This window comes from Podarcis raffonei, chromosome 17 (assembly GCF_027172205.1).
Source record: "Podarcis raffonei isolate rPodRaf1 chromosome 17, rPodRaf1.pri, whole genome shotgun sequence".
Lineage (NCBI taxonomy): Eukaryota > Metazoa > Chordata > Lepidosauria > Squamata > Lacertidae > Podarcis > Podarcis raffonei.
The window spans coordinates 4,242,388-4,269,965 of NC_070618.1; the positions used below are offsets into that span (position 1 = coordinate 4,242,388).

General features: G+C 43.1%; 1 protein-coding gene across 1 annotated transcript; it reads right to left on the bottom strand.

Moving 5' to 3' along the window:
• Window positions 1-25,640, bottom strand: PDE6B (phosphodiesterase 6B). The gene is made up of 21 exons (XM_053371854.1): window positions 25,179-25,640; window positions 21,309-21,461; window positions 21,104-21,193; window positions 20,692-20,832; window positions 20,364-20,438; window positions 20,217-20,281; window positions 19,725-19,791; window positions 19,345-19,392; window positions 18,466-18,615; window positions 16,700-16,843; window positions 15,289-15,354; window positions 14,091-14,237; window positions 12,703-12,810; window positions 11,008-11,117; window positions 9,995-10,082; window positions 9,611-9,711; window positions 8,092-8,199; window positions 5,100-5,163; window positions 3,885-3,959; window positions 1,622-1,705; window positions 1-162 (listed from the first exon to the last, which is right to left on the bottom strand). The coding sequence occupies exons 1-21, from the start codon at window positions 25,638-25,640 to the stop codon at window positions 1-3; spliced, it is 2,508 nt and encodes an 835-aa protein (XP_053227829.1).
• Between the last annotated feature and the right edge of the window lie 1,938 nt (window positions 25,641-27,578).

Consider the following 27,578-nt stretch of genomic DNA (forward strand, 5'->3'; position numbering starts at 1 on the left):
CTAACCTCTACTGGCAGCCATTTTCTCTTCTTCTTTCTTTTGTTTTTCCTCTAAAGCTTTCATTTTCTCGTCATACTCATCTGCCAGGGCTTTCCACTCTTTTCTGTTGTTCAGTAGTCTGTCATACATTGGCTGAATTTCTGAATGGAACCGTGTAAATTCCTGATGCAAACAAAAAAAGGCAGTAGCAGCAGAAACCCAAAACATTTTCAGTTTTCTGGCTGTCTTGTCTCTTTAAACCAATCACTAAAAATGTAGGTGATGTTTAAATATTTGTTGTTGCACTTTTGTTTCTTCTTGCAGATTAAAAATGAATTACCCATAATAAAAAGATCTGTAATACATCCATTTTCTAAAATGTTTCTCAGTTTCAGTGGTAAGTCTGTAGCTAAGAAATGTCTGAGGGAAAGATCATATTTTAACATTTCAAATACAATTCACAACATCAATCCAACTTTCTTGTTAATCCAAGTGGTAGATTGTTTTCAAGAAAATTAACAGCATAGGTGTGTTCCTTACTGAGCTCATCCAGAGCAAGCTGAGAGGGACAGTTGAGAAGTAAGAAGTTATGTAGCCGTTGCTCGGTTACTAAATATGTTCATAGCTCAGTTGGTAGAGCATGAGATTCTTAATCTCAGGGTAGCCTTTAAGTAGCCCTTAAGAGCATCAATAGGATCTTGCCTATCCATAGTAAACATGGTGCAGTGGTACCTCAGGTTAAGTACTTGATTCGTTCCGGAAGTCTGTACTTAACCTGAAACTGTTCTTAACCTGAAGCACCACTTTAGCTAATGGGGGCTCCTGCTGCCGCTGCACTGTCAGAGCCCGATTTCTGTTGTTATCCTGAAGCAAAGTTCTTAACCTGAAGCATTATTTCTGGGTTAGCGGAGTGTGTAACCTGAAGCGTATGTAACCTGAAGTGTATGTAACCCGAGGTACCACTGTAGTTCTATAACTGGGATGTGGATGGCACTGTGGTCTAAACCACTGAGCCTCTTGGGCTTGCCGATTGGAAGGTTGGCAGTTCGAATCCCCATGAAAGGATGAACTCCTGTTGCTCTGTCCCAGCTCCTGCCAACCCAGCAGTTCGAAAGCACACCAGTTCAAGTAGATAAATAGGTACAGCTGTGGCGAGAAGGTAAACGGCATTACTGTGTGCTCTGCTTTCTGTCACTGTGTCCCACTGCACCAGAAGTGGTTTAGTCCTGCTGGCCACATGACCCGGAAAAAGCTGTCTGTGGACAAACACCGGCTCCCTCGGTCTGAAAGCAAGATGAGTGCCACAACCCCATAGTCACCTTTGACTGGATTTAACCATCCACTGGTCCTTTACCTTTTTAGAAAAAATACCTATAACTGGGTTGCATTGCAAAAAATTGCCACAAATCAAGCCTGAAAAAAATGGGGAGGACAACACAGAAAGTACAAGAATGCAACAATAGTATGTGAGCAAACAAAGTATTGTTGAGGAAACATCTAGTGCAGAAGCAATCCTAGTTTCCTAAATTGTGTCATTATTTTAAAACATTTGAAAATGTTAGCTCTAATTAAAAATTATTTACCTTGACTACCAGTAGCTAGAGTTTAAGGGCCTAGTAGATATTGAGTACTAACTTCTTACCTTATAAACAAAGGTGCATACAAAGTCAATGAAACCAACTTGAAGTTTTGGAAGCTCAGCAGCTTTCCTTCTGTCCATCATAGGCTAGGGAAAAAACAGCAATAACTTTAAAAATTATTATAATCACTTGTTTTGGTCTCTGTTGCTCTCTAGTAATAATGTCCTGGCCAAGAAACTGAAGCCAGGACTGTGTTCTACAGATAAAAGTGCACACTATTCTTAGTGGCTTCCCTTAATTTTTGTGGGTCAAAATAAATGGGCTGTAATCAGCAAGACTGTTGGTAAGGGGGCAAGATCAGCACTCAGTTATTCACTGCCAAAAAAGAGGATTTGCATCACCAAAAAAAAGGGAAGGCACCAATTTGCATATGGTGGTTTATATGCATTAGGTGGAAATTTAGAAATAACCATTGTAATTTAAATAGAAATACATCTCACCACAGCACAGAAGGCACTGCGTGACTTGAATGCCTGTTCACCTGATTCCTAGGGGCTACAAAATGCTGATAGGCACTTTCAGGGCGGCTGCTGTCCTTTTTATGGTTCTTTATCTTTAAACCAGACTTAGACTGGGCAGCTTCAAATGAAGGACACCTTCAAATAGAGATCTGCCCTCTGTAAAGGAGAATTCTGTACAATATCAGTGAAGGGATGGGATGTCTCTTAATGTAAAGGTAAAGGGTAAAGGGACCCCTGACCATTAGGTCCAGTCATTGCCGACTCTGGGGTTGCGGCGCTCATATCGCTTTAGTGGCCGAGGGAGCCGGCGTACAGCTTCCGGGTCATGTGGCCAGCATGACTAAGCCGCTTCTGGCGAACTAGAGCAGTGCACGGAAAAGCCATTTACCTTCCCGCCAGAGCTGTACCTATTTATCTACTTGTACTTTGACGTGCTTTCGAACTGCTAGGTTGGCAGAAGCAGGGACCGAGCAACGGGAGCTCACCCCGTCGCGGGGATTCGAACCGCCGACCTTCTGATCGGCAAGTCCTAGGCTCTGTGGTTTAACTCACAGCGCCACCTGCGTCCCTGTCTCTTAATGTACTCCTGTACTATTTCATATATAATTTGGTGGCTACTGTTTCCTGCTCTGGTATTGCACTGGGAGGATTATCATGCTGTGGGGACTAAATTTTTGTGATTTGGCTCCCACTAAAACAGGGCTGGTGATCCTCCACCCCTCATTTTCCTCATCTTCTTATGGTTAAGTGGGGAGGGGTGGAAGGACGGCTATCCCACGTGGAAGGACTCAAATCATGATTCTGGTGTGATGTTCATGTTTTGACAAGGCTAGCCATTGCCTGTTCCCTGCTGAAAATGAATAGAGACCATGCACTCTGCACTATTTTTTCTACTAAGGTTGGAACAGGTTTTAAGAAATATCCACACACACACACTCCCAAAATGATTTGGGGTTACAGAATATGTGTAGAGTCCAAACATTTTCTATAAATGTATTGAATGATTCTCCAAAAGGCAAAGAGAAATTATTGCTTCATTTGGTTGTTGCAGGAAGGATGCACTACTTTATGTCAAGTATTATTATTATTATTATTAAGGGGGGAGAGGAGAAGGAAATGGCCCAGCTATGTGAGTGGCTTGCTATCCTTTATTAGGCATAACAAACCACATATTATCAAACAGACACCATATACAAATTGTGCAAAATACGAGCTCAACATAACAAGGTTTGTCCCAGTCAAATCTTTAACTCCAGAGAAAATCAATTTGCATAAATAATACAACACAACATACCACATCACCAATCAATTAAGAACCACTAAATCTCTTTATGCCCAGTCTTTCTACATAGACAGCACTCAAAAATTCAGGAGTGGCTTGTTAAATTGTGGGATTCTGCCATTTTAAGCAAGATCTCATGGATCTTATAAGTCATGGATCTTATGAGTAAATCATAAATCATAAAGGGTACAAGAATACTCCCCCCTTTAAAATATGCTGGAATACGAAACAAGGAGAGACAGTTGCCTTATCCAGTCACCCTCATCCAGTTTTGAAAGTGCCATGTTAAGCAGTATTTCAGAAAGCTACACCGTTCCCCATGATGGGTCTCCATGTTAGTGATTTGGTTTTGGTTTTACATTGTTAGTTTGTAATTATATGGGTTTTTTTTTTATCCTTGATAGCATTATTTATCCACTTCCCCTTTATTGGATTATTCCATATATAGTCACTCTGATTTCTTTTCTTTTCTTTTTTCACATCCACTTTGAAAATAATAAAAAGTGTGGGGAGAGAACTTACAATAGGTTGTTGCTGAAGTACATTTCTTTCCATATCTCCTTGTTCCCAGAATTCAGCTGCTACAAGCAGCGCCACCTGTATCCAGGAAAAACAAATGCCTAAGCTTTGGGAGCTTTGCAGTTTAGCAGCTTGCATAAAAAGATAAAGGACTCCTGACAGTTAAGTCCAGTCGCAAACGACTCTGGGGTTGCAGCGCTCATCTCGCTTTACTGGCCGAGGGCGCTAACATTTGTCTGCAGACAGTTTTTGCGTGTCATGTGGCCAGCATGACAGCTTGCATACTGGATAATAAATTCCCTTACTGCTATCAGTGCTCACTTTTAGAATAATTAGGGTGGGGAACATGTTTCAATGGTTACTTCTTTCCCCAAACTTTTTTGTTTCCAGCTTTTGTTGAAGTTAATCGTATTTTTAAAAATCCAATCTCTACTGATGCATGGGAAGAATTCCTTACATCTTCTGGGTTCTGCTACTAGACCCGGAACACTTTTTCACACGCTTTCAAATTAAATATATATGCTTGTTAAATCTTATAGGCTGCCTCCCCTTTGAATTGTATTGATAGGAACACTAAAAGGAACGATATACACCTTTTGGGATGCTGTTCACAAATGGGTGGAAGCACGTTGATGAGTGAAAGAGAAGGAAAATAACACATTTGCCCTCAATTCCACACTTTATGAGCTTACTGGAGTTGTCTCCTGCCTTTTGCTTATTTTAACTCTGTAAAGTACCTTCTACAATGATGGAGCTGTTAGGTAATAAACCATAAGATGAGGAAACCTAGAATTCTGCAATGTGCTCTTAAAGGTAAAGGGACCCCTGACCATTAGGTCCAGTCGTGGCCGACTCTGGGGTTGCAGCGCTCATCTCGCTTTATTGGCCGAGGGAGCCGGTGTACAGCTTCCGGGTCATGTGGCCAGCATGACTAAGCCGCTTCTGGCGAACCAGAGCAGCACATGGAAACGGCGTTTACCTTCCCGCCGGAGCGGTACCTATTTATCTACTTGCACTTTGACATGCTGTCGAACTGCTAAGTTGGCAGGAGCAGGGACCTAGCAATGGGAGCTCACCCCGTTGCAGGGATTCAAACCACCGAACTTCTGATCAGCAAGTCCTAGGCTCTGTGGTTTAACCCACTTCGCCACCCACGTCCCAGTAATGTGCTCTTAGTCTATGCATTAAAGAATGGGCACTCTGCACCGGGCACCTGACCTTACTCTGTACTTCCCAGGGTTTCGTGATAGCAGATAAGTCACAGGCAGTCATCATCATAGCCCTATAGAAAAAGAGGGGGAGGCCAGAAGAGAAACAGAGAAACAGTGCAGTTAAGACAGGTAATAGAAGTTCCATTCCCCCTGTCCCGGGCAGCAATTTGCTGCTGTATTTTGCACATGTTAAACTTACGAGCAATCTTAAAATCAGTCCCACTTGCAACACTATGAAGGCATCAAGGAGGTCTGGCAGAGTGGAATCAGTCTGAGAAATGTGGGATTTGGCAGGGAGAAAGAGTGGAGACTTGAGTGTAGAAGTCTGTTTCTCCTGGCTGCAGAATCTACTTTGTCCTGATGTTGTTTTACACCAACAGGATCAGCCCTACCTGAGAGAGCCGATGTTAGTGGGCAGCGGCAGCAGCGCCCTGGCCAGTTCTCTGAAGCTCCCCAGCCTTTCCTCTCTGTCAGAGGACCTATGATAATGGCCCGGCCTACCCTCATTTCCCAAACAAGACTGCTGCCTCAGCTGCTGTGAAGGAAACTATCCCATGACCAGTGTTGAAATGATAATACGGTGGTACCTCGGGTTACATACGCTTCAGGTTACATACGCTTCAGGTTACACACTCCACTAAGCCAGAAATAGTGCTTCAGGTTAAGAACTTTGCTTCAGGATAAGAACAGAAATCGGGCTCCGGCGGTGCGGCGGCAGCAGGAGGCCCCATTAGCTAAAGTGGTGCTTCAGGTTAAGAACAATTTCAGGTTAAGTACGGACCTCCGGAACGAATTAAGGACTTAACCCGAGGTACCACTGTACTCAACTGCCAGTCCAGTTGGTTTCTGTGCATGAAATAGAGAGGGGAAGCCATCTTGAACTTTGCCTCAGGCGGCAAAAATCCTTGATTCAGCCCTATACCCCAGAATTCTACCAAGATAGGTATTTATCCTGAAATCATATTTCTTAAATTTAGTTGGGATGGTACAGTTGGCTGCGGCAAGCCTGTCATATGCCTAGATAACACGATTGCCTCTTTTGACCTTGTAGTCAAATCTCCTTAATCCTGGGTTTATAGTTCCTATAAAAGACTTAGTAGCATAGACAGGGGGTGAGCTTTTATGCCTATGCATCTAATGTATAAGATGCACTGTGGAACACTGGCACAGTTATTTCCTTTCATGCCTCAAAGCCCACCCTATATGTGTGCTATTCGTGTGTGTGTGTGTGTGTGTGTGTGCGCGCGCGCGCACGCAGTGTAGTGGCTAATATAGCAGCTAGCCACGTTGCCCATGTCTTTAAAGCTTCCATTTTTAATCCACAATCCTAAAGGGCTCCTGGTTCCTTAGCTGCTGCTAAAATGGCTCATCTAATCCAATTGGTTTCAATTACTGAGAAGCACACTCTGCTCTGAGCATGGGCCCTAGTGGGAGGGAACCGTTAAAAGCTTTGAAGAGTAGATTTAGACACCTTGTGGAGTATCCTCATCTGTTGTTTTTTCCAGATTCAAGGCCTGGAACAGCTGAATCAGAGTGGCTGGGGAAGCCCATTCATATGCGCAGGGTATAAATAAATTATTATTATTATTATTATTATTATTATTATTATTATTATTATTATTATTATTATATCAGCACAGATGGATCATGGATGAAGATGAAACAGCAGGCGCCTTGTTCTCTTTAAGCAGATGTAAATAATAATGCCGGCAAACCCAATGAACAAAATTGTGTTTAAGTTGTGCTTTAGTTCCTGAAAAAAATCGGAGGTCCTTACCACAAGGATTGAATACCGATGCTCCTTTGTCAGGGCATCTGTGGGGGGATTGTGGTCCAAAGCATAATAATGCATTTTCCTGTGGTCCTGCCCCCCCCCCATGATCTATTACTGTAGCAGGCACCAAGTATGTGATCTCAAGAGCATCATCTGCCCTCCCAATGTGGCAATTAGAGACCTGCAGCTAATCTTGCACCAAAGAGTTGCCCCATTGTATCAGGAGACATTCTTTCCTTAAGGTACCAGGAACGGCTTTACTCCTTATCTTGTTACCACATACCAAAGTGTATGCAAAATACAGAAGAGGCCCACATGCTGCATGAATGTGCTCAGAGAGTCCTTTGTTTGCTTGCTTAATTACCATATTTTTCGCCCCATAGGACGCACCTAGGTTTTTTTTGGGGGGGGGGAATAAAGAAAAAAATTATTCCCCCCCCCCCGCCAGTCGCGGGGCTGGCACGGGGTAAGCCTGAGCTTCCCCCTGACCCCAGCCCCCAGAACAGGTTGCCGTCTGCAAGCCTTGCGAGCCCGGTGCGCAAGGCTTGCGGACATCTGCCCGAAGCACGGGGCGGGCTCCGCAGCGCGCCCTGGGCTTTGGGCTGCAGGCTGCCGCCCCAAGCCTTGCTCGCCTGGCAGGACCTCCCGGGCGCGCGAGGCTTGCGGATAGCTTCCTGAAGCCTGGAGAGCGAGAGGGGTCGGTGTGCACCGATGCCTCTCGCCCTCCCGGCTTCAGCGAAAGCCTGCATTCGCCCCATAGGATGCAAACACATTTCCCCTTCATTTTTGGAGGGGGAAAAGTGCGTCCTATAGGGCGAAAAATACGGTAATATGCAATTAACCAGAGTCCTTATATGGAATCACTAGTAGGGCATTATTCCCAAATGGTTGGCAGGTACTCCATGCATATGTATAGTCTTAACAGATAAGGGGAAAGTATATTAGGAAGCCCCCTTCTTCAGAGGGTGCTCAGTCCTGTTAGATGCTAATCCACTGAGCCTGTCTGTCTGGCCAGCAAAGACAATAAATGTTCCTTTGTTCTTCTCATGCAACAGCGTGCTATTTTCCTTTCAGCCTGTTAATTTGCAACATCTCAGGATGTTACTGAACAGCTTGCCTCAATATAAATATTTAACATATGAAACAGGTATCAGGGTTGCTCATTGTCACTCATTTGTTCAGGCAAACCATTTTTGTTTCGTTTTGATAAAAAAAAATCACTTACATGATAATCTCTTTTTTTGTTGACTCCAAGGACAAATATTCAACCCACTCTCTCTCACTGTTGTAGGTTTTGGATTCATCAACAATCTTCTGAAACATTGTCCTCTTTCTTAAAAAATAACAACAAGGTTGCAGATAGGAAACGAAAGAAGGTTAAACCCTTTCTATGCCTTGATATGAATTCATATCACCTTTTGATAGCCCAATACTAAGAGCAAAAGCTCTTCAAGGTGTGTGTTTTTTAATCACTCAAGTTACTTTTTTAGTTTTTTTGTGCTGTCTAGGGGAGCCATTTTGTGCTGGTGGCACTTTTATCAGTATACAAATATTGGCACCTCATTTTTATGGGTGGTGGGGTATAGCCATAGTTAGCTCATATACCACATTTTCTCCTTATCTCTCACCTTTCTTCCAAGATACACTCACAAAGATCAGAAGAATGAGAAAGAACCTATGAGATAAAACTCCCTTCACTGTATTAGATAAGGTTTTGTCCCTGGGACTGTCCTAGCATTGGACAGAGACCTTATCTGGACACTACTCGGCCGCCGAGACCACATAACACTGGTCTTGAAAGCCAATCTACATTGGTTCCCAGTACGTTTCCGAGCACAATTCAAAGTGTTGGTGCTGACCTTTAAAGCCCTAAACGGCCTCAGTCCTGTATATCTGAAGGAGCGTCTCCACCCCCATAGTTCAGCCCAGACACCAAGGTCCAACTCCGAGGGTCTTCTGGCGGTTCCTTCACTGCGAGAAGTGAGGTTACAGGGAACCAGGCAGAGGGCCTTCTCGGTAGTGGCACCCACCCTGTGGGACGCTCTCCCACCAGATGTCAAAGAGAAGAACAACAACCAGACTTTTAGAAGACATCTGAAGGCAGCCCTGTTAAGGGAAGCTTTTAATGTTTAACAGACAACTGTATTTTAATACTTTGTTGGAAGTCGCCCAGAGTAGCTGGGGAAACCCAGCCAGATGGGCGGGGTATAAATAATAAATTATTATTATTACTCAAAGGCAGTAAGTGGCAGTGTTTTACTGCTGTTTGTTTTTATATGCTTTGTTGTTGTAGACCAGACCAGATTGTCTCTAAAATGGAAAGCCAACAGGATATTTTCTGCAGGCTAACTGCATGCACGTAGGAAGTTTTTAAGAGTTGTCTTCCTATCCTTGGCTTTAACTTGAACCAAAGCAAATAAACCACTTTCCATACAAAGAACTGTGTGGCTCTGCTGCTTTGCCTCAGCAATCACTCTTCCACCCCTCCCATTTCCTTTTTGTGGTGTGTGTGTGTTGTTTTGCCAGCAACAGCCGGGGAACAGTTGTCCCTGAAAGAAAATGAACTGTGGTGTATCTCCTAAATAGACTGTGTGGGCACTTGAGATACGATGCCAGGGCGGAGGCCAATCCTATATCCCATCCTCAGTTTGTTCTGCTTCCTTCTTCATAAGAATATAAATGAATGCTTTGAAGGAAAACATCCACCATCTTGAATTTCCGTAGCAAATCTATTAATAACTTACTTGAAGTACAATGCTAAGTCCGTAGCTATAATGGCAATATCCATCAAGTGATTCACGTGTTCAAATTGCCTCCGGTTAAGGTTCTGGTAAATGTTCAGAGACTAAAGAGGGGGAAATGCATAAATCAGAGTGGAAGACTAGAATTCGTCTGTCATGCATCATTTTGGATATCTACATCTTTCCCCCTAATACTTTGTCTCACATAGAGAGAAATCTGTCAGTTTGGTTTCTCTCAGATACAGATACAGGTTTCTCATTTCCCCACTGTTAAGTTCAGCTCTCCTTATTTCCACATCAGTCTGTAGTTTAAAAAACTAAAAAACCTATGCGAAATCTAATCAGCATTTCTCCTAATATGCGGTATGAAAAGTATGGACCACAAACCTCTTCTGAGAGTAGAAACTTGCCAAATTCCAAGTGGTGTCTCTCTAGAATTGATGAACCATGAAGTTTGGCTAACGCGTGTTGTGATCTGTTAGGAAATATTTCCGAAGGACAAAATTGAAAGGGGATAGTTAGAAACAAAAAGCAAAGCTTAGTATGCAAAATGTTATTTTTGGACTGGAGAAACAAAACAAAAATAGCAACCAGATATTTTCGTTTCTTAAACTGTGAGTTTAAGCTCTTTTCAATAAGAGCTTGACGGTGAAAGTTATGTGCAAAGAGCCAGAATACTGTCCATGGAAGCCCGTGCAAGGACTTCTGCTTGAGCAATGGGGTTTCTCCTCCCAAATTGGCTCAGTGAGGAGAACCCACAGAACAGCAGCTGAACAATCTCCCCACACCTCCTGTTATGTATTCAGTGGTCTGTGTTTGCCTGGGCTGGAGTCTGGACTAAGGATTCTGAGCTCCTGTGTTCTGATTTGATACATGGTATCCAATCGCAGAACATTTCAGGATTTGGGCCTCTGCCATTGGCCCTTAAACTCTGAGTTGTGATTCGCAGCTTGGAAGTTTAGACAGCCAATCACGTTGGGAGTGGGAGTGGCCCAGGCCTTCAGAAATGTATATAAGCAGTTGCTTTGCCCCTGTTGTCCAGTTCTGGTAGTTCAATAAAGGTTCTTTGCTGTTATCACTGTGTCTTGCCTCGTGGGAACCCACCTACACTTCACCTCCTCCCATCTGGCCAGCTGAAACTGTGCCCTTGAGCTATGATAGATGTATTCTTCTCAACACACTTTCAGACTATGCTTCATTGTTAATTCCAGAGAGGTTTACAACAATTTACAACAACAAAAATCAACAGAAAGGTATATCAATTGGGAACAATAAAATCATATCTAAAACTGCAGACAGTAAAGAATTAACACAAATATTTAAAATTCTTTGAAAGCTGGCTAGACTTTGCATACTTTAAAAACCTCACGCACATCAAACACCAGCACAATAGAACCTACTTCATCTGATAAAGATTGTTGGTCCCTCGATGGTCAATATCATGACACAAAGCCGCAGTCACCATTGCAAGTGCTTCAAGATCTGTGTAGTACTGTTTCAGATTGCCTGTCTACACCGTGTAAGGATCACAGATTTTGATTAGTGCTTCTAGTAGAAAATTCACTTGGCATTGCTACTTACTAGTAGTCAAAAACCTATTCTACTAGGCAGATACAGAACTAAAATTTGAACTTGGAATGCAAGATGCATTTAAAGTGAAAAGCATCCAAATATACAATCCTTAATCCCTCCACCTGTGGTGTGAAGTAGTGTATAGCCCAGGAATTTTTTTACTGTTTGATTCCACTGGCTGTATAAACTGATTCCACAGTCCCTTCTGAGTTCTTAAGCGCTTCATAGATAGGACAGCAAAGGCCGAAAATATTAGCTAGAAGCTGCTGCAGATGTTTAGGGAGAAGCACAGATGCAGGACCACTCATAACAGCTGAGAGACCAGCATCTTTTGCACCTACCGTATTTTTCGCTCTATAACACGCACCCGACCATAACACGCACATAGTTTTTAGAGGAGAAAAACAAGAAAAAAAATATTCTAAACAAAACAGTGGATGTATGATTTTTGTGGTTCATGCTGTGGCCACAGACATGTGATCTGATGGTGAGTTTGGGGTAGCCCAATGCAAAAATCCTGAGGATCCATGCGGATCCATGCTTTGTAACCACGTTTTTGCACCACTGCGGCCCCAGGCAACAGTGGGTGCATGATTTTTTTTGGTGCAAGCTGTAGCCATGGACATGCTATGTGGTCTGATGGTGAATTTGGGGTGACCCAGTGCAAAAATCCTGAGGATCCATGTGGATCCGTGCTTTGTAACCAGGCTCTCTGTCCTTCTCTTCTCCCCACTCAGTGGCTCTTCTCCCGCGTTGCTGTTTCAAAGCGAGCCACGGAGGAGGGAAGGAAAGGGAACCATGGATCCTCTGCTCACGACTGTAGCAGATCCCCCCGCCATCCGTAGGCATTCGCTCCATAACACGCACAGAAATTTCCCCTTACTTTCTAGGAGGAAAAAAGTGAGTGTTATGGAGCAAAAAATACGGTACTCTCCTTGAACTTTTCTACCCTAACTGATCATTGGAACACCTTGTAACCAAGAACTTGCGCCTGAGTTTGCTTATTCCCCATCCCTCACAAAAAAAACACAATCCACTTTCCTTTCGTGTTGTGTGTGTGTGTGTGTGTGTGTGTGTGTGCTTTAGTTTGTAAACCCAGTGCTTTTTTCCCTGGGGGACGCAGGGGGATGTATATCCCAAAACATTTTGTTCATCTAAGTTTGGCCTCATTGAGGGGCAGTATTTCAAAATGAGTAGGAAAATGAGAGTACCCCTAAACATTTTTTTTAGGGGGGGAGAAGCACTGTGTAAACCTGACAGTTGGGGCTCTAAGCCACATTGGGAGCTTTTGGGGCTGAAGAGTGGGATTAAAATTCTGCAAAAACAGACAAACAGTCTCTTATGCAAACCATCAGAAAAGGCTGATAACTCTTCCTGCAGTAAGACTTATTCTTTGTTCATTTAAGGACAAAGGCAGTCTAACTCAAGGGGATGGGAGGTTAAAAGTCATATAAAGAGAGGGCAGTTGATCTCAGCTGAAACAGCATCTTGGGAAGGAAAAACATCAGTAAAGACCGAGATACCATGAGAAGCGTGAACATGGTTTGTGCAACGTTGAAGCCATGGCGCCAGTTGTGATAGGTGATCCTTCTGTAACCCTTGCTGACGGAATATATGAACCTCACCAGGACCTGTGAAAACAGAACTTTAGTAAGCGCAGGTTTTGAAAACTGCAGCCAGAAACAGATGAGATAGTTGTCATAAAATGGGGATGGGGGCTCACAAACAAACAAACCACTGGCTCACTTTCTGGAGTATTTTTTTTAAAAATAATATTTATTGAAGATTTTTTTAAAAATTATAAAAAGGAAAAAAAGACAAAACAGAAAAAGAAAAAGAAAAAATAAATCCATCATTCTCAAATTTTCCACTTTCATTACCTTCTTTCTTTGACCTCCTCCTCCTCCCCTTTCTTGTATCCTGGTTAATAATTATCGCAGCAAATCCTTTCCATAGTTCATAATATTCTGTCCTTACATTACCTTAAACTATTTTCATCTTATCTTATAGCAAACCTTAAAGCTTAAAACTTAAATCTTATTTTTACCAACTTCTCATAACCATATCATTAACCTAATTCTTTAAACATTTTTACTAGAACCAAGTAATTTCATTTCAACATTTTTCTAACATTCATCAATTATTTTAAAACAGTCCTAATGATAAAAGAAAAAAAAAATGATCCAATCTTCATCCAGCGTCCCTTCCTCCTGGTCCCGGATTTTGTCAGTCCTTTTTATCCCATTAATCTAGCGCATTAACCTGGTGTCCTTATGTCCGAGGCCCTCAAGTCTCTTCCATGCCCCTTCCGCGGCTCTTCTTCATATTTTCCTTTCACTCGTGGGAACTCCAGCTTGGTAATGTTTTTGACCCTTTTCAGCAGATCAGCCCCATTTCCATAGTCCAGACTAAACTCCATGTGATATTTAAACACATGTTTCAGACTCTCTCCAAAGTTAAGAGCCCCCACAGCTCCAAACATCTGACGGCCCCACTTTCTGCAGTATTTTTGGAATCTGCCTGCTAAGCAAAGTTTTCATTGCAATAAATTAAATGAACGTTACTAAGGAGAGGGGAAAGTATATACAAGTTTTCCCTAGACCTCAGATGTTCTAATTGTGAAAATTTTGGGGCACATCAGGTCTCAGAGGAAAGAATCGCAGCCCCCAAATGGCTGCAAGTCTCTACCAGACTGTGGGTTCCTCATGCAGTTTGCTGCTGCTGCTGTCTGATGGATTTTCTGGAGCTTAGGAGAAGTGGGCAGATGCCAGTCAATCAATCAGGATTTAATAGTCAAGGGACCAAAATACGTTACAGACAAACAACAGGTCAAAGGAAAATATATGCAGCATACAATATCCTCATGTGGACAACTGAGAGAATTAGCCCACAGATTAAAGTTGTCACTTACCTCCTGTGGAATTTGGAATTTTTTCACCACTCCAAGTTCATAATACATCTGAATGCCACATTTCACAAGGTCGAGTTCAGTCCATTCCAAATCAGAAAAGTGGAAAGCGTAGATCTCAAATTGTGCAGGATCTGGAAGCTGTTCTTTCTGGAGCAGGGGGAGAGTTGCAGCATTGGTTGAAGTGGTGCAACTCCCACTGACCAAGTACCAAGCATTTCTCAAAAATCTCCCAAACTGCGACTGCTGGGCTAATTATTTTTATGCGCCCATATGTGATTGACACAATAATATTTGTGTTGGCGCTGCTTACTGCTGTGATGGAGGGCAAATTTTGCTTCTACAAAGGAGCTAAATCAATTGCCAAAGATTATCGTCTCTTTCGGCCAATGGATATTTCATGTAGGCTGCCTAGAGAACTTTGTTATGGGGTTGCCCAAATAACGTTGGTTGCACAAATTTCATTAATAAATATATACAATACTAATAGCCTGAGAGTCAAACTGGTCTTGGGATCTAAGACACATCACTCATTCTGCTTTCCTGTTTTAAGATTTTGTGTCAATACCACTTTTGGTTTATTCAGAGATGCCAGCAATTGAAGTAGCTACTGGAAGTTTAGTTACTCTGTATTCTTAGGAGCCCAAAATGTGCAATTTTCTACACAACACAACCTCCAAGTGAGTGAAAGAGATTGATAAAACCAACACTTAACCAAGAAGTAACATTAAAGTAAGGAACAACTTTCCCTCCCTTCTATTCTTTTTTTACAGGTGGAATTCAGTTTTGCGTTCTTCCAATAGTTCCATTTGCACAAGCATTCAAGCTTGCAAGACAGAACAACACATCCTAAAGCAAGCGAAAGTCCTTCCGCTGGCGGAGCCGGTTGGGGGAACCCCACACTAAAAATCAATTTTGCTTTTTTACATGTAAAAGCTGCACCATAAAAATTGACCAGCTGCCAGGAGCTGAGCTGGGAGACAACACCACTTTTGCCATTTATTGTCCATCCCAATAGTATCGATCATATTCTTTGATATTGGACTCTGCTGATACACCCTGCACACCCAGCTGTGCCGGGGGAGATGTTTCCCCTGATTATATTATAATCTCTGTTGTATGACTTTGGCAAGGGAGAAAGTTTAACTGTGAAATTTCAAAAGAAGGGTATTAACCCAGAACAAACCACGTGGACACTCACTAGAACTGCAGCCAGCTCTTCCTCATCACACTCAACAACCTCTTTCCCAAGTTTCTGTCGTGTCGGCTGTGGAGACATATACAAGTTGAATTATGGCTGACAACACTCAGAGATGGGCCAAGATGTTTTGGTGCCTAAGGCAGATCTAATGCTACAAGGATGCTACTGGTGACAGAGTGTGTGAGGCTGCTGAGGAAATGTCATTCTGGCACCTAATGACAAGTGTCTGAAATACCACTCATGCAAAGGCTAATGTACACATTAGTTTTCCCTGTGCCTGTAAGACTCCCTGAACTCCTACTCAGGAAGCAGCCCACTGAGCATGTGCAGCAGCTGTCTCAAATGTACACACCTCAGCTGAACTGTGAAGTGAATGTGGCTTACATTTTCAAATCAGATGGTATGAGGGAAAACGCATAAGACAGGAGCCATTCTCAAGAAACAACAGGATAAATATGGATTGTGGCTAACATCATGTGTCCACAGCTTCAAACTTAATGTGTCCACAGCAGTGGGAGGGCAGTGGAGCTGGAGTAAATGGAAATGTGTACACAGTCACAGAGACCAACTTTCTCTGTGCACATATATATATATTTAAAGGTGCTTACTGTACTTTAAAGAGTGAGACTTGATAACTCTTTGTCATGCAAATTTACATAACACTTTAAAAGCAAGTTAAACATCCAAATTATTACAAAGGTGCCCTCTCTCCCTCTACATGTCTTCCTCATCCCTACTTGGGAAGTATATTCAATCCTTCCATCTGCAGCATTGAAGCAAATATTCTTTTCATGTGTAAATTACACATAATTGAAAAGCAGCCTCATAAGCCTGTACACTTTGAATGGAGGAATAGCAGGGAAGGAGGGCTTGTTGTTTATCCCTTTCTCCACCAACCATTTTCTCACTCAAAATTAGCCACCCAAGATGCTTTCCCCATGTCAGGGTTCTAGGGAAAGGTACATATGCATCTAGAACCCAGGTGGCTGGGGGGGGCAAAGCAGTTTGTGGGGATGATTTAATTAGGAGAGCGGCCAACATGAAAGGGGCAGCCATTTCCACTTCCCCCTACTCTGCTCAAAACTGCAGGCTTCTGATGCTGCTTTCCGGTGAAAAAAACAAAACCAAAATTTTTTATTATATATATTTGTGTGTTACTTGGATATTTGTCATGTGGTTGCAAGATCAGGGCTCATGGATGTGTGAGTTTCTATTTCAGTGTTGCCAGTTTGCATGATGAAAGCAACACCGGTTTCCCAAAAAAGTAAAAAATTGGGGGGGTGGTCCTAGAACACTAATTTCAACTGACTGGCAACAGTCAAAATGGGGAGAAGCCTGGATTTGAATGTTTAAAATATTAACAAGTGGTTTTGGAGTGAGGGGGAAAAACCAAGGGCTTTAAAAACCATACCAGTATTGCTTGTATTTCATTCTTGTCGCATTGCACATGGTAGAGCACCATGTCCTGTGCAATATCCTTTCGATTCTCCAGCTTGTTCATCTTATCGTAGGTATCAGTATTGAGCACAGACCAGCCAAGGAACTGTGTCAAGGACTTGGGAAATAAAACAAAAGTTACTGTTACACCTGCACAGGAGTTGGCCCTTCTACCTCTCCCAGATCTCAGTGATGCCTCTTAAAGAACAGTACTAATACGGTGGTGATATGTATATGTTTATTAACTATTACTAGGATTTTTATTCTGCCTTTCTACAGTCAAGGAAATGGCCAAGGTGGCTAACACCACAGGTTAAAAACAGACTAGGAATATCATAATTTTAAAAACAAAAATTCTGTAAAAAAACCAAACCCAGCAGCAAATTAAGAAGAACAACTACAAACCCATTACTGGAGGGAATGATACAGAGGTGGACCTTGGTAATGTGGTGCCCTGTGCGAGGCCAAAATTTGATGGCCCCCCCCCACAACCCAAAACTGCTTTCTCACAGCCTGGTGAGGGAGGCACTGGGCTCTGGGAGGGAGGCGCAGGGTCCTAGAGCCCTCTTGCTTGCTTCCCAAAGCTAGGCAAGTGCTACCTAGGCGGTGGGAAGGAGACAGGAGGACCCAAAGACCCTGTCAGAGCCTTCAGGCCTTCTTTCCAAAGCCCAGCATTTGCTAGCCTTTGGGAAGAAGGGAGGAAGATGCCCCCTTGGCTCCCGCACCCGGTTGTGCAGCCCTAAATCCGCCTCTGAATGATACAATCTAAGAAGAAAGAGATAAGGCTTTAGAGCAGCTTTTGCCAACCCAGTGCTCTCCAGATGTTGTTCGGCAACTCAGTCCAAACACATACTGGTTGGTGAAGGCTATTTTGACGACTTTTTGAAGACGATATGCAGAAGAAGCTAAGGGGAATGCACATAAAACCATGGATTTGGAAGAAAGCTTAATTGTAGACAATCAAAGGGGAGAGGAGCCAGAGAAAGCAAAAGATGATACAATAGCTGGGGAGAATCAGTAACTATCTCAAGTCAAGGAGGAGGTTTAAATGAGCACGGTAGGGTACAGAAAGCCAGTTCAAGAGTGGCCTAAAGGTGTGTGAGAGACATACAACTTGTAGGTAAAATGGGTTTGTAGCAGAGCTGAGTACTGATGGAAGTAGCATAAAAAGAAGAAGTGGGAGACCAACCATTTAAGAAATAGAGGCTAGCTCCATACATCAGGTAACTATTTATTTGCATACGGCATGGAGTAGGAACCTAAGGCTAGTACAAGATTACGGTAACTCTGTTGGTTTATTGCAGAATTGTGTTAGTATTTTGCAATCAACTGCCTTTTATTATTTATTTTATTTCTACACCAGTTTATATTTTTAAGAAAAATCTCAAAGCGGTTTGCAGCATATTAAAACGCCAATAAAATATCAACAAACCAATCTGTCAAAGCAACATAATTAACGGAAAACTAAAATATTGTCTTAAAGATTTCAAAAGAAAACATTACAAAGGAGGTCAACTGCAGAAGACATATTTAACCCAAACAAAGTTAACAAAAAACTTTTTTTAAAAAAACCCACAAAAAATTGCTGAGTGAAGTCAAATATAAAATGCACATTTAAAACAGCATAATTAACAAGAGAATAAAATATTATCATAAGCATGACACGTCTGTTTGGCAGGCACAAAAAGATGGGGCAAAAGAACATCTGTTTTCAGTTCCAGCTCCAATAAAGAAACCCACCTCCATTAGTGTTTCATCCTGTTCATCAAAGGGCTTCCCATCTTTTCTGTTGTAAAAGGTGGCTACACCAACAATCTCTTCCTTTTTGTTGACTATTGGCATGGAGAGAACATTTTTGATGATCCACCCTGACTCATCAACAGGACTTTCCTTAAAGCAACATACGAAGTATGTGTCACTATAAATGGCACATTGTCTCAATATAATAGTGATATTATTATTCACCCAAGGTAAAGGAGGATGTCGTATGGACAGTACCATATTTAAGCTAGGGGCATAGCTCTGCATTACAAACTTAAATGGATTTAGCATTCATTCCTTCTTCCCAAGATACACCAATGGGGAACCCCTCATGAACAGCTGCAATCACACACTTCGTTGTTGTTGTTTAGTCGTTTAGTCGTGTCCGACTCTTCGTGACCCCATGGACCAGAGCACCAAAACGAAGCAGGGCAAAGGCTAATAGAGTTCTGCCAAGAGAACAAGCTGGTCATCACAAACACTCTTTTCCAACAACACAAGAGACGACTCTACACATGGACATCACCAGATGGGCTGCATCGAAATCAGATTGATTATATTCTCTGCAGCCAAAGATGGAGAAGCTCTATACAGTCAGCAAAAACAAGAGCTGGAGCTGACTGTGGCTCAGATCATCAGCTTCTCATAGCAAAATTCAAGCTAAAACTGAAGAAAGTAGGAAAAACCACTGGGCCGGTAAGATACAATCTAAATCAAATCCCTTATGAATACACAGTGGAAGTGAGGAACAGGTTTAAGGATTTAGATTTGGTGGACAGAGTGCCTGAAGAACTATGGATGGAGGCTCGTAACATTATACAGGAGGCAGCAACGAAAACCATCACACACTTACAGTACCTGAAATGTAAACATCTCATCCGAAGCTGCATCCATAATGTTGCAAATCTAAAAAAAATGCAGAAATGTTTCGTTTCCATCTGTATTTTTTACATGCTGATAATTAAATCTAAAGTAGAATTATTTAAGCCATCTGATCCAAAGCCCTCCTACCAAGACCACCCAAGGTCTTGCACAACCTCCAGGTCAAAGCACAAACTACTTTTGAAACTATCCTTCATTTCAAGATGGCTACTTGCTATGCGGCACAGGGTGGGGGCTGTTTGAGAAGAACCAGTCCCAAAGCTTTCTTGGTCACATGGAAGTCATCCCATGGTTCTTTAGCTCTTGGCCAACGTTGTCTTGATGAATCATGGAAATATGCTAATGTAAATACTTACGAAACCAGTTTCTGCAACGTATGTTGGAAGGCCGCTAACCAATGCCCAGTGATCTGGCTTAGGATTTCTAAATGGAAAGGAAAATGCACAAAAACATTAATCAAATGAGGACTGGCTACAAACAGAACACACTTAAATTACTCGTGCTGAAATTCTTAAAGAACTTTATTGCAATCCCAGCCTCCTGGTGCTTTCCCTTCTAACATTTCATACCCTCCAACATATCCAGTCCCAAAACCGGGTTGTATGTTTTCTGGGCCACGTTCATGGGTGAGTCACACGACCCACATGAGATCGCAGCGCCCCCCCCCCCGTGTTCTTTTCACAGAGAGATTGCAGAACCCAAAATGGCTGCTGTTCTCTTGTGTGGAAAAAATGGTGTGTCCCGCTTTTCCTGGGACAGTTGTGGGGTGGCCAGATGTAAAAGAGAACAAGGCTCCTGTACTTTTAATAGTTTTGCACTGCCCTTGAGGTCATTTCTTTTTTACTTACGGGATGACTTTGATTTCCTCCTTTCCATGTAAGATATAATCAATGACTTTATAAAAGATGATCTCCTACAAATAGAACAGAAATGGGAATTCATAGCGAGTGACCAAGTGGTGAAACGAGATATTTATTGTCAGTTTAAAGACCTACTCTGCCATCTGGAGTCCGAGGTCCTGAGTAAGGGGGAATTTCACCCATTAGAACTGGCCATAAATCAAAGAATTCCTGGAAAGTGAGATAAATATTGTTACAGAAGGTCAGTTTTGGCCATATGAAGACAAAAAACAAAACAAAAAGTGAATGCCTCCCATGATTTAAATATGTCCAGGTGTGACATTATTACAAAAGAAGGAGGAGGAGGAGGCGGTATATACATTGAATACAATTTTGGAGATGCGAAGGACTGGACTAGGTTCCTTTTCCATGCAAAGCATGCTCTCTACCACTCTTACTAAAAAATCTTAGAAACTTAGCTTACCTTTTCTTTGCTCATATCCAGAAGGCCTACAGAATACCTGTCGCAATTCAAATATGCTCTCACTGTGTAAAATGATTTGTGGAATTGCCTTTCAATGTCAGTCAGTTCCTCAAATACCTTATTGGCTGACCACAGCAAAACCTGCAGAACAGCAAATTGACATGTTAGTTGATTCGACAACAGAGCAGATTCCAGGAGCACTGTTTGAAATTTCAAACTGGGTATGTGTGCAGGAAATAAATATGTCAGCTTTCGACTTAAAAAAATATTGGCCCTCATCCTCAGACAAGCAGGAGTAGGAGAAGAAAACCAGGTAAATTAGGGGGAGAAACAACAGTTGCTATTTATCTAAAGAAGGTTTAGGCCGAGCGGGGGAAAGACACCTTGCGTTCAGAAATATTGTTTTCCATACCTGACCTCTTCGAGTTTCACAGTTGTGAAGGTAGCTCAGATGATAAATTTTCAGGTTCAAAGAGGCAAAATTGAGGTACTTCAGGAAAATCTGGGAACATTAAGAAAGCTTCAGTCAGTTCAACAAGGTGTGGCAATGCTATAATGCTTTTAGGCAGTGTTAATGGGCAAGGAGATTCTCCCTAACAAGTTGTATACATACTTACACTTTCATCTGCACTGCTGAAGAATGGACCTCCGACTTTATTCACTGCCATGATCACAGCAACCACATCTTTGCCATTCATGATTGGGGTTGCAAGGATGTTCCTTGTGGTGTAGTCGGTGAGTTCATCAACAAAAGTACTAAAATGGCCACACTGTTGATTTTAATTAAAAATTACAATTTTTTTTTTTTACAAACAGTTATATTTCAGGTTTTTCAAAATGAATAAGATAGAAATGACATGATGCACAAATACCTTAAAAGTAGCAGAAAAACACACAGCAAATTGAACAAGTCTAACTTGCCCATCACAACGGTTTTCTGAAAGCTTACAAAGTCTTAGAAATGAGCTCCAGTAATACTGGATTTTCACTTATTTCAAAAACCTTCAGTTATATCCGACAGTGTCGCTTAGCTGATAGTAAGGCTCTCATCAACAGAACAGTAGGTAAGCAATTTTGAGTGATTCCCCCTCCGTCTTGCAGCCCCAACCTCCTAAATCCACTCCAGAAGGTTGAGGGACCCTCCAGGGCAGATGTGGCATAATTACAAAATTAACTACAAAATTAAGCAGGCTATAAGTTTGAACTAACCCATCTAGCTGTAGAGATGTCTGAGATAGGCTAGTCTTTCTACATTCCATTCATCACAGAACATATACAATAAGTAAATTATACTGAAATCACAACAGATCTTTGACCTGGTGCAACCATACTGTCCTATTTTGAAGCTTCTTTTCTCAGGCAGACAGCTGATTGATTATTGACGGGATCAAGAATTCAGGTCACACCTACCTGCTGGGTGAGGTGGGGGCTCAAAGAAATTTTGTCTGAATGCAAACTGCAGGTGAAAGAGTTGGACAGTAAAAAGTTTTTTTTTAAAAAAAAAAAGTTAAAAGACCCCTGTATGGTTAAGTCCAGTCAAAGGCGACTATGAGGTTGTGGTGCTCATCTTCCTTCAGGCCGAGGGTGCTAGCATTTATCCAGGTCATGTGGCCAGCATGACTAAACCGCTTCTGGCACAAGGGGACACCATGATGGAAAGCAGAGCGCATGGAAACGCTGTTTACCTTCCCGCCACAGCGGTACCTATTTATCTACTTGCACTGGTGTGCTTTTGAACTGCTAGGTTGGCAGGAGCTGGGACAGAGCAACGGAAGCTCACTCCGTCACGGAGATTCGAACCGCCAACCTTCCGATCGGCAAACCCAAGAGGCTCAGTGGTTTAGACCACAGCGCCACCCGTCTCCCTGAAGCTGGAAGGCAGGCTGGCTTAGACGTTTCTGGAAAGAGGCAGTGTTTGCAATTCTATGGTGGTTGTAACATATCCTCCAACAGTCCTGATTTTGCTGGAATGGCCCTGGAATGAGTAAAACTGTTACAGCTTCTGCCTTGATCCCAGGGTGCCCCGATTTTTCCCAGCCAGTGGTCAGGGGCCGCTGGCTGGGGGAACCATTGGCAGGGGCACTAGGAAGGAAGCATGAGGGCTCCTTGTGGGGTGAAAGGAGGGCTGGAAGTGCAATTGCTTCAAAGGAAGAGGGTTGGCGGGAGTCGAGGGTGGCAGTCAGCCCCAGGTGCCAGAGCGGAGGGAGGCGAAGGGCTGTGGGGTGTGTGTTAGGGGGTGTATTAGACAGAGGGGATAGTCTTATTTCATTCTATGTATTTATTATTGTTATTATTGCTATATATTTATTTGTACCTCACCTTTCCCCCCAGACAGGGTCTCAAGGTAGCTTACAGATAAATATAAAAAAGGTAAAGGTACCCCTGCCCGTACGGGCCAGTCTTGACAGACTCTAGGGTTGTGCGCCCATCTCACTCAAGAGGCCGGGGGCCAGCGCTGTCCGGAGACACTTCCGGGTCACGTGGCCAGCGTGACATCGCTGCTCTGGCAAGCCAGAGCCGCACACGGAAACGCCGTTTACCTTCCCGCTAGTAAGCGGTCCCTATTTATCTACTTGCACCTGGGGGTGCTTTCGAACTGCTAGGTTGGCAGGCGCTGGGACCGAACAACGGGAGCACACCCCACCGCGGGGATTCGAACCGCTGACCTTTCGATCGGCAAGCCCTAGGCGCTGAGGCTTTTACCCACAGCGCCACCCGCGTCCCTTACAGATAAATATAAGAACAGCTTAAAAACACAGAGGGCAGACATACCTCCACAGTCCTCGGATGAAAATGTTCCTATTTTCATCTGAGGCATATTGAAGGGTGCGTTGTTATGCTACTGCAGCATGCTAGTGCTGCCTTAGTGTGTACTTGTGTCTGTGCCCCTGTAACTCCTCTTCTAACTCTGCACTTGTAAATAATGTCTTGTGGACCCTGTAATCCTAGACTGCTCTCTTCTCCAAAGGAAGCTTATACAGTAATGTTGGCCCAGAACATTCCACTGACTGGAGAAAAGGGGAACACAAAGATACCATGGTTATATAGGCTTTTGGTTATTTGTGGGATAGACTATTTGGTTATTCTACCTATAGATCTGCGATGAGCAAATGACCGAGTTTTTTTAAATAAAAATAAAAAATTGCTTAACAGTGAAGTAATCCTAGATAGCACTGATGGCCTGTCGAGATTTCAGATTAATAACTCTTTTCGAATATAAATAATGGTACAGTCTTATCCATTGGCCAACCACCAACGGAGCAACAAATGATACATAACGATGATGATAATGATTCAGTTTATTACCTGCCTTTTACTAGCAGGACTCACGACAGGTCACAACAACTTAAAATTAAATGTTAAAACAGTTAAGACAAATCACAGTTAACAAGAAGAGGGTGGATCCTGAAAACACATATATCAGGTATCAATGGCCAGGGGACAGTGGTCCATTCTCAGCATACGGTATATCAGAAATTATACCATGAAGGTGCCAGTCACACCTCCGTGGGGAAGGGATTCCGTAGCCTAGGAGATGCCACAGAGAATGCCCTCGTCCAGGCACTTCTACCCCTGAGCTTCGGAGGATGGTAGAAGTACCAAGAGGGCCCCCTCTGCTGAACTTAACACCCAAGAAGGTCTGTAGGGAAGGAGGTGGACTTAGAATGTCTTAGAATTAAGAACCTATCTGTAGGGAAGGAGGTGGACTTCCAGATATTTGGGGCCTAAGGTAAGGTTACCAGATTTTTTTCAATGAATCCGGGGACACAATCAATCAATCAATCAATACTACACATTCGGGACATTGATGCTTCAGCGATGGCAGTGGCAGAGGGGTGGCCGCCGCCTTGACCTCAACCGCCACATTTCCCCTTCCTCCGAGGCTTCTATCTCCTTTCTCCATGAGCCTGAATTGTTGGTTCTTCATTGGTGGTGGGGAAGCGGTGCGCAGTGGGTCAGGCATGGAAGGCGGAGAAGGAGGGCCGAGAGCAGCGGCGGCGAGGCCATCGTAGCAGCCTCAATCCCATTCCTACTTGCATGCAAGCAGGAGGGGGCGGGCATCCCTCAGCTGGGAAGGGAGAGATCCCTGCCCCACTCCTGCTTGCACACAAGTAGGAGTTGGGGGGCTGATCCAATAGGCAGCACGAAGCCTCCCTTCACAGCTTAGTTGCTGGGGTCAGGGAAGGTGGAGGCAGCCCGGAAGCTGCATCTTAGAGCCCCTGCATCGTATGGGGACTTCCCAGCAGCTCCTGAAGCCAGCCAGAACCAACTGCTCCAGGCTGCTGAGACTGCATTTCCTGGGGACATTAGATGAAATCCGGGGATGGAATTTGTCTGGGGACTTATTTGCAAATCCGGGGACTGTCCCCGGGAAATGGGGATGTCTGGTAACCCTAGCCTAAGGCGTTTAGGGCTTTAAGTAGTACTAATGAGAGCACCTTGAATTGGTCCCAGAAACAAACTGGCAAACAAACTGGTAGCCTTACCTTACCAACATCTGGGATGTTCACGGTCTTCTTGGTCTGTGCAACGTGCCCCACAACACCAATATCTAAAGGGAAGACAATTTCACAGTCTGGGGCTACCAAGCATTCTTCTAGTGCGCTCTCCTTATGAATGTTGAAGAGCCGGGTTGCAAGCTCAGGGGTGCCATTTCGCTGCCTGAACATGAAAAGGCTGCACCGGTCGGCATGGATCAGGGCACTGATTCTCCGTAGGGTCTTGAAGACGACCTTCTCCATGTTGATACTTTCCTGCATATCTTGGATCAGCTCAAAAAACGCTTCGCTCTCCTCCTCCTGGCCCAGCCCAGTGAACTCTTCCAAGCGTTGGTGGCTATTTGTCGTGGCAACCGGGGTCCCATTCCCCATTTTCTTCTCAAAATACTGCCTAGCAAAATCTGGATGGGTGTCCAGGAATCTTTCAACTTCACCTGCGTTAATGCTCATGTTATCGTTCCTTTGATTCTGGGTGTTACCCTTTCACAACAATTGTCTCAGTGTACAACATGGAGACAATGATCTGTGAGGGGTAATTATCCACCGACAAGCTGAGTCTGTGGAAGGGCAGATCTTCTCAAGCAAACAGATTAGATGACCTGTCCCAAAGCCGCAAATAATTCCCAGCCCCCTCTTTGCAGATGTAAGATCAGTTATTATATTTTCATATTTAGAAGGAACAGCTTTCTGCAACACACTGCCCTTATTCTCTTCCAAATTTTCAAAGTTGTGTATGTATGTGATATTTTTTCTCTCGTGGTAGTGGTCCTTAAGAGTCAAATAAGCTCTCCAAAACCTAATTAAACACGCACTGCTCCGTTCTAATCCTTAGCTAACCAGGTGAATATCTTATTATTCCTGCTCTCAGAAGGAACGTGTAGGAAACCTGAAATCAAATAAGGTATTTATATTCCATAAACCGACTGGTACAGACTGTCAACAAGAGGAAATATTTGTTGGACATAATGAGTTGTCTCCAACTAGGATTTACTCAGAATAGGCTTACTTAAATAGTGAGCAGCCTAAGTTAATTATGTCTATTAATCTCAATGGGTCTACTCTGAGTAGGACAAGCATTGGAGACAACCTTGTATTTTTCCTATTGGCTGAGCACCTAGCCTTGCCATTAGACAGAGGTGAAGTGGCTCACCTCAGGCTGACGTATTTTGGGAGCATAAAAATGCAAACTGACAGTTCTTTAGTTTATTGTTATAGTCTTGCCAGCTTCTAGTGGGGGCACTAATTTGGATTTGCTGCCCAAAGCACCAAAATGTTTCGAGTCATTTCTGGCCTAGAAGTTTGATCCACTTTGGATAAGCAACCACAGAACATGCATGCATTTTTTGGAAGCCGGATTCCCAGTTCCTTAGGACTTCTTCAAATCCATGCTTGTGGCTTCAGGAAAAAATTAAGCACCTTCCACCCAACACTCTCTTAGCCCATGCAGGCTCTCACCTGGGTCAGTTGCAACTGTTCATTGGGGTGGGAGTTACAGCCACCTTCAAAAGGTGAAGTTATGCAATTGCAAAATCTACATTAGATAGCATGCACAGTCAATTTAAAATCATGCTCCTGTGCAACCCATTCCATATTCATATTCATACATGTGCACAGAAAGAGAGGCTTAAAGGCTCATAGGTGAAACTTCTTGCTTAGGAATGATTCTCATACATTGCACCCAGAATAAGAACAGTGTCTTGTTCACAGTATTTCATTTCTTGATCTGGCCATTGGATGGCACCATAGTACAATGACTGGTCCAAGAAGCTGCTGTGACTGTCAAAATGACCTTGTAGCACATTGGGAAGGTGCTCCAGGCAGCAATACACTATTGTACATGTTGATCAGGGAATTGTGACCTGTGTATTGTAATAATGGGGTGCTTGTGTGTGTGTGTGTGTGTGTGTGTGTGAGAGAGAGAGAGAGAGAGAGAGAGAGAGAGAGAGAGAGAGAGCCTTCCTTGTCCATTCTGAATTACAGCAAATACAATGTTAGGACCTTTGTTTAAAGAGGTAGCAGAAAAACATGATTGCTCTATATTATCGCTCTACGTTTTTCCTGATTTTATGGTTTTGTCTTTTTTGGAAACCACTTTGAGGGCTTAAAACAACAACAACAACAACAACCAAGTGGTGTATAAATTTTATGAAACAAATAATCAATAGTTTAAACCTGTGCCAAGTATTTAATATGTTGTACCCTGAAGTGCTGAATAGATTGGAAAGATGGTGCACATTTCTAAATGCATCTCACCAGCTCCAGTATGAAAAATGACAAAATGTGTCATGATGCTGTAGTGTACATAGGCATGTATTCAGCGCTGTCTTTAGCATATGCGCCACCGGGGTACAAAGATCCGCCCAGCACCCCCAAATTTAGTTTAGCCTC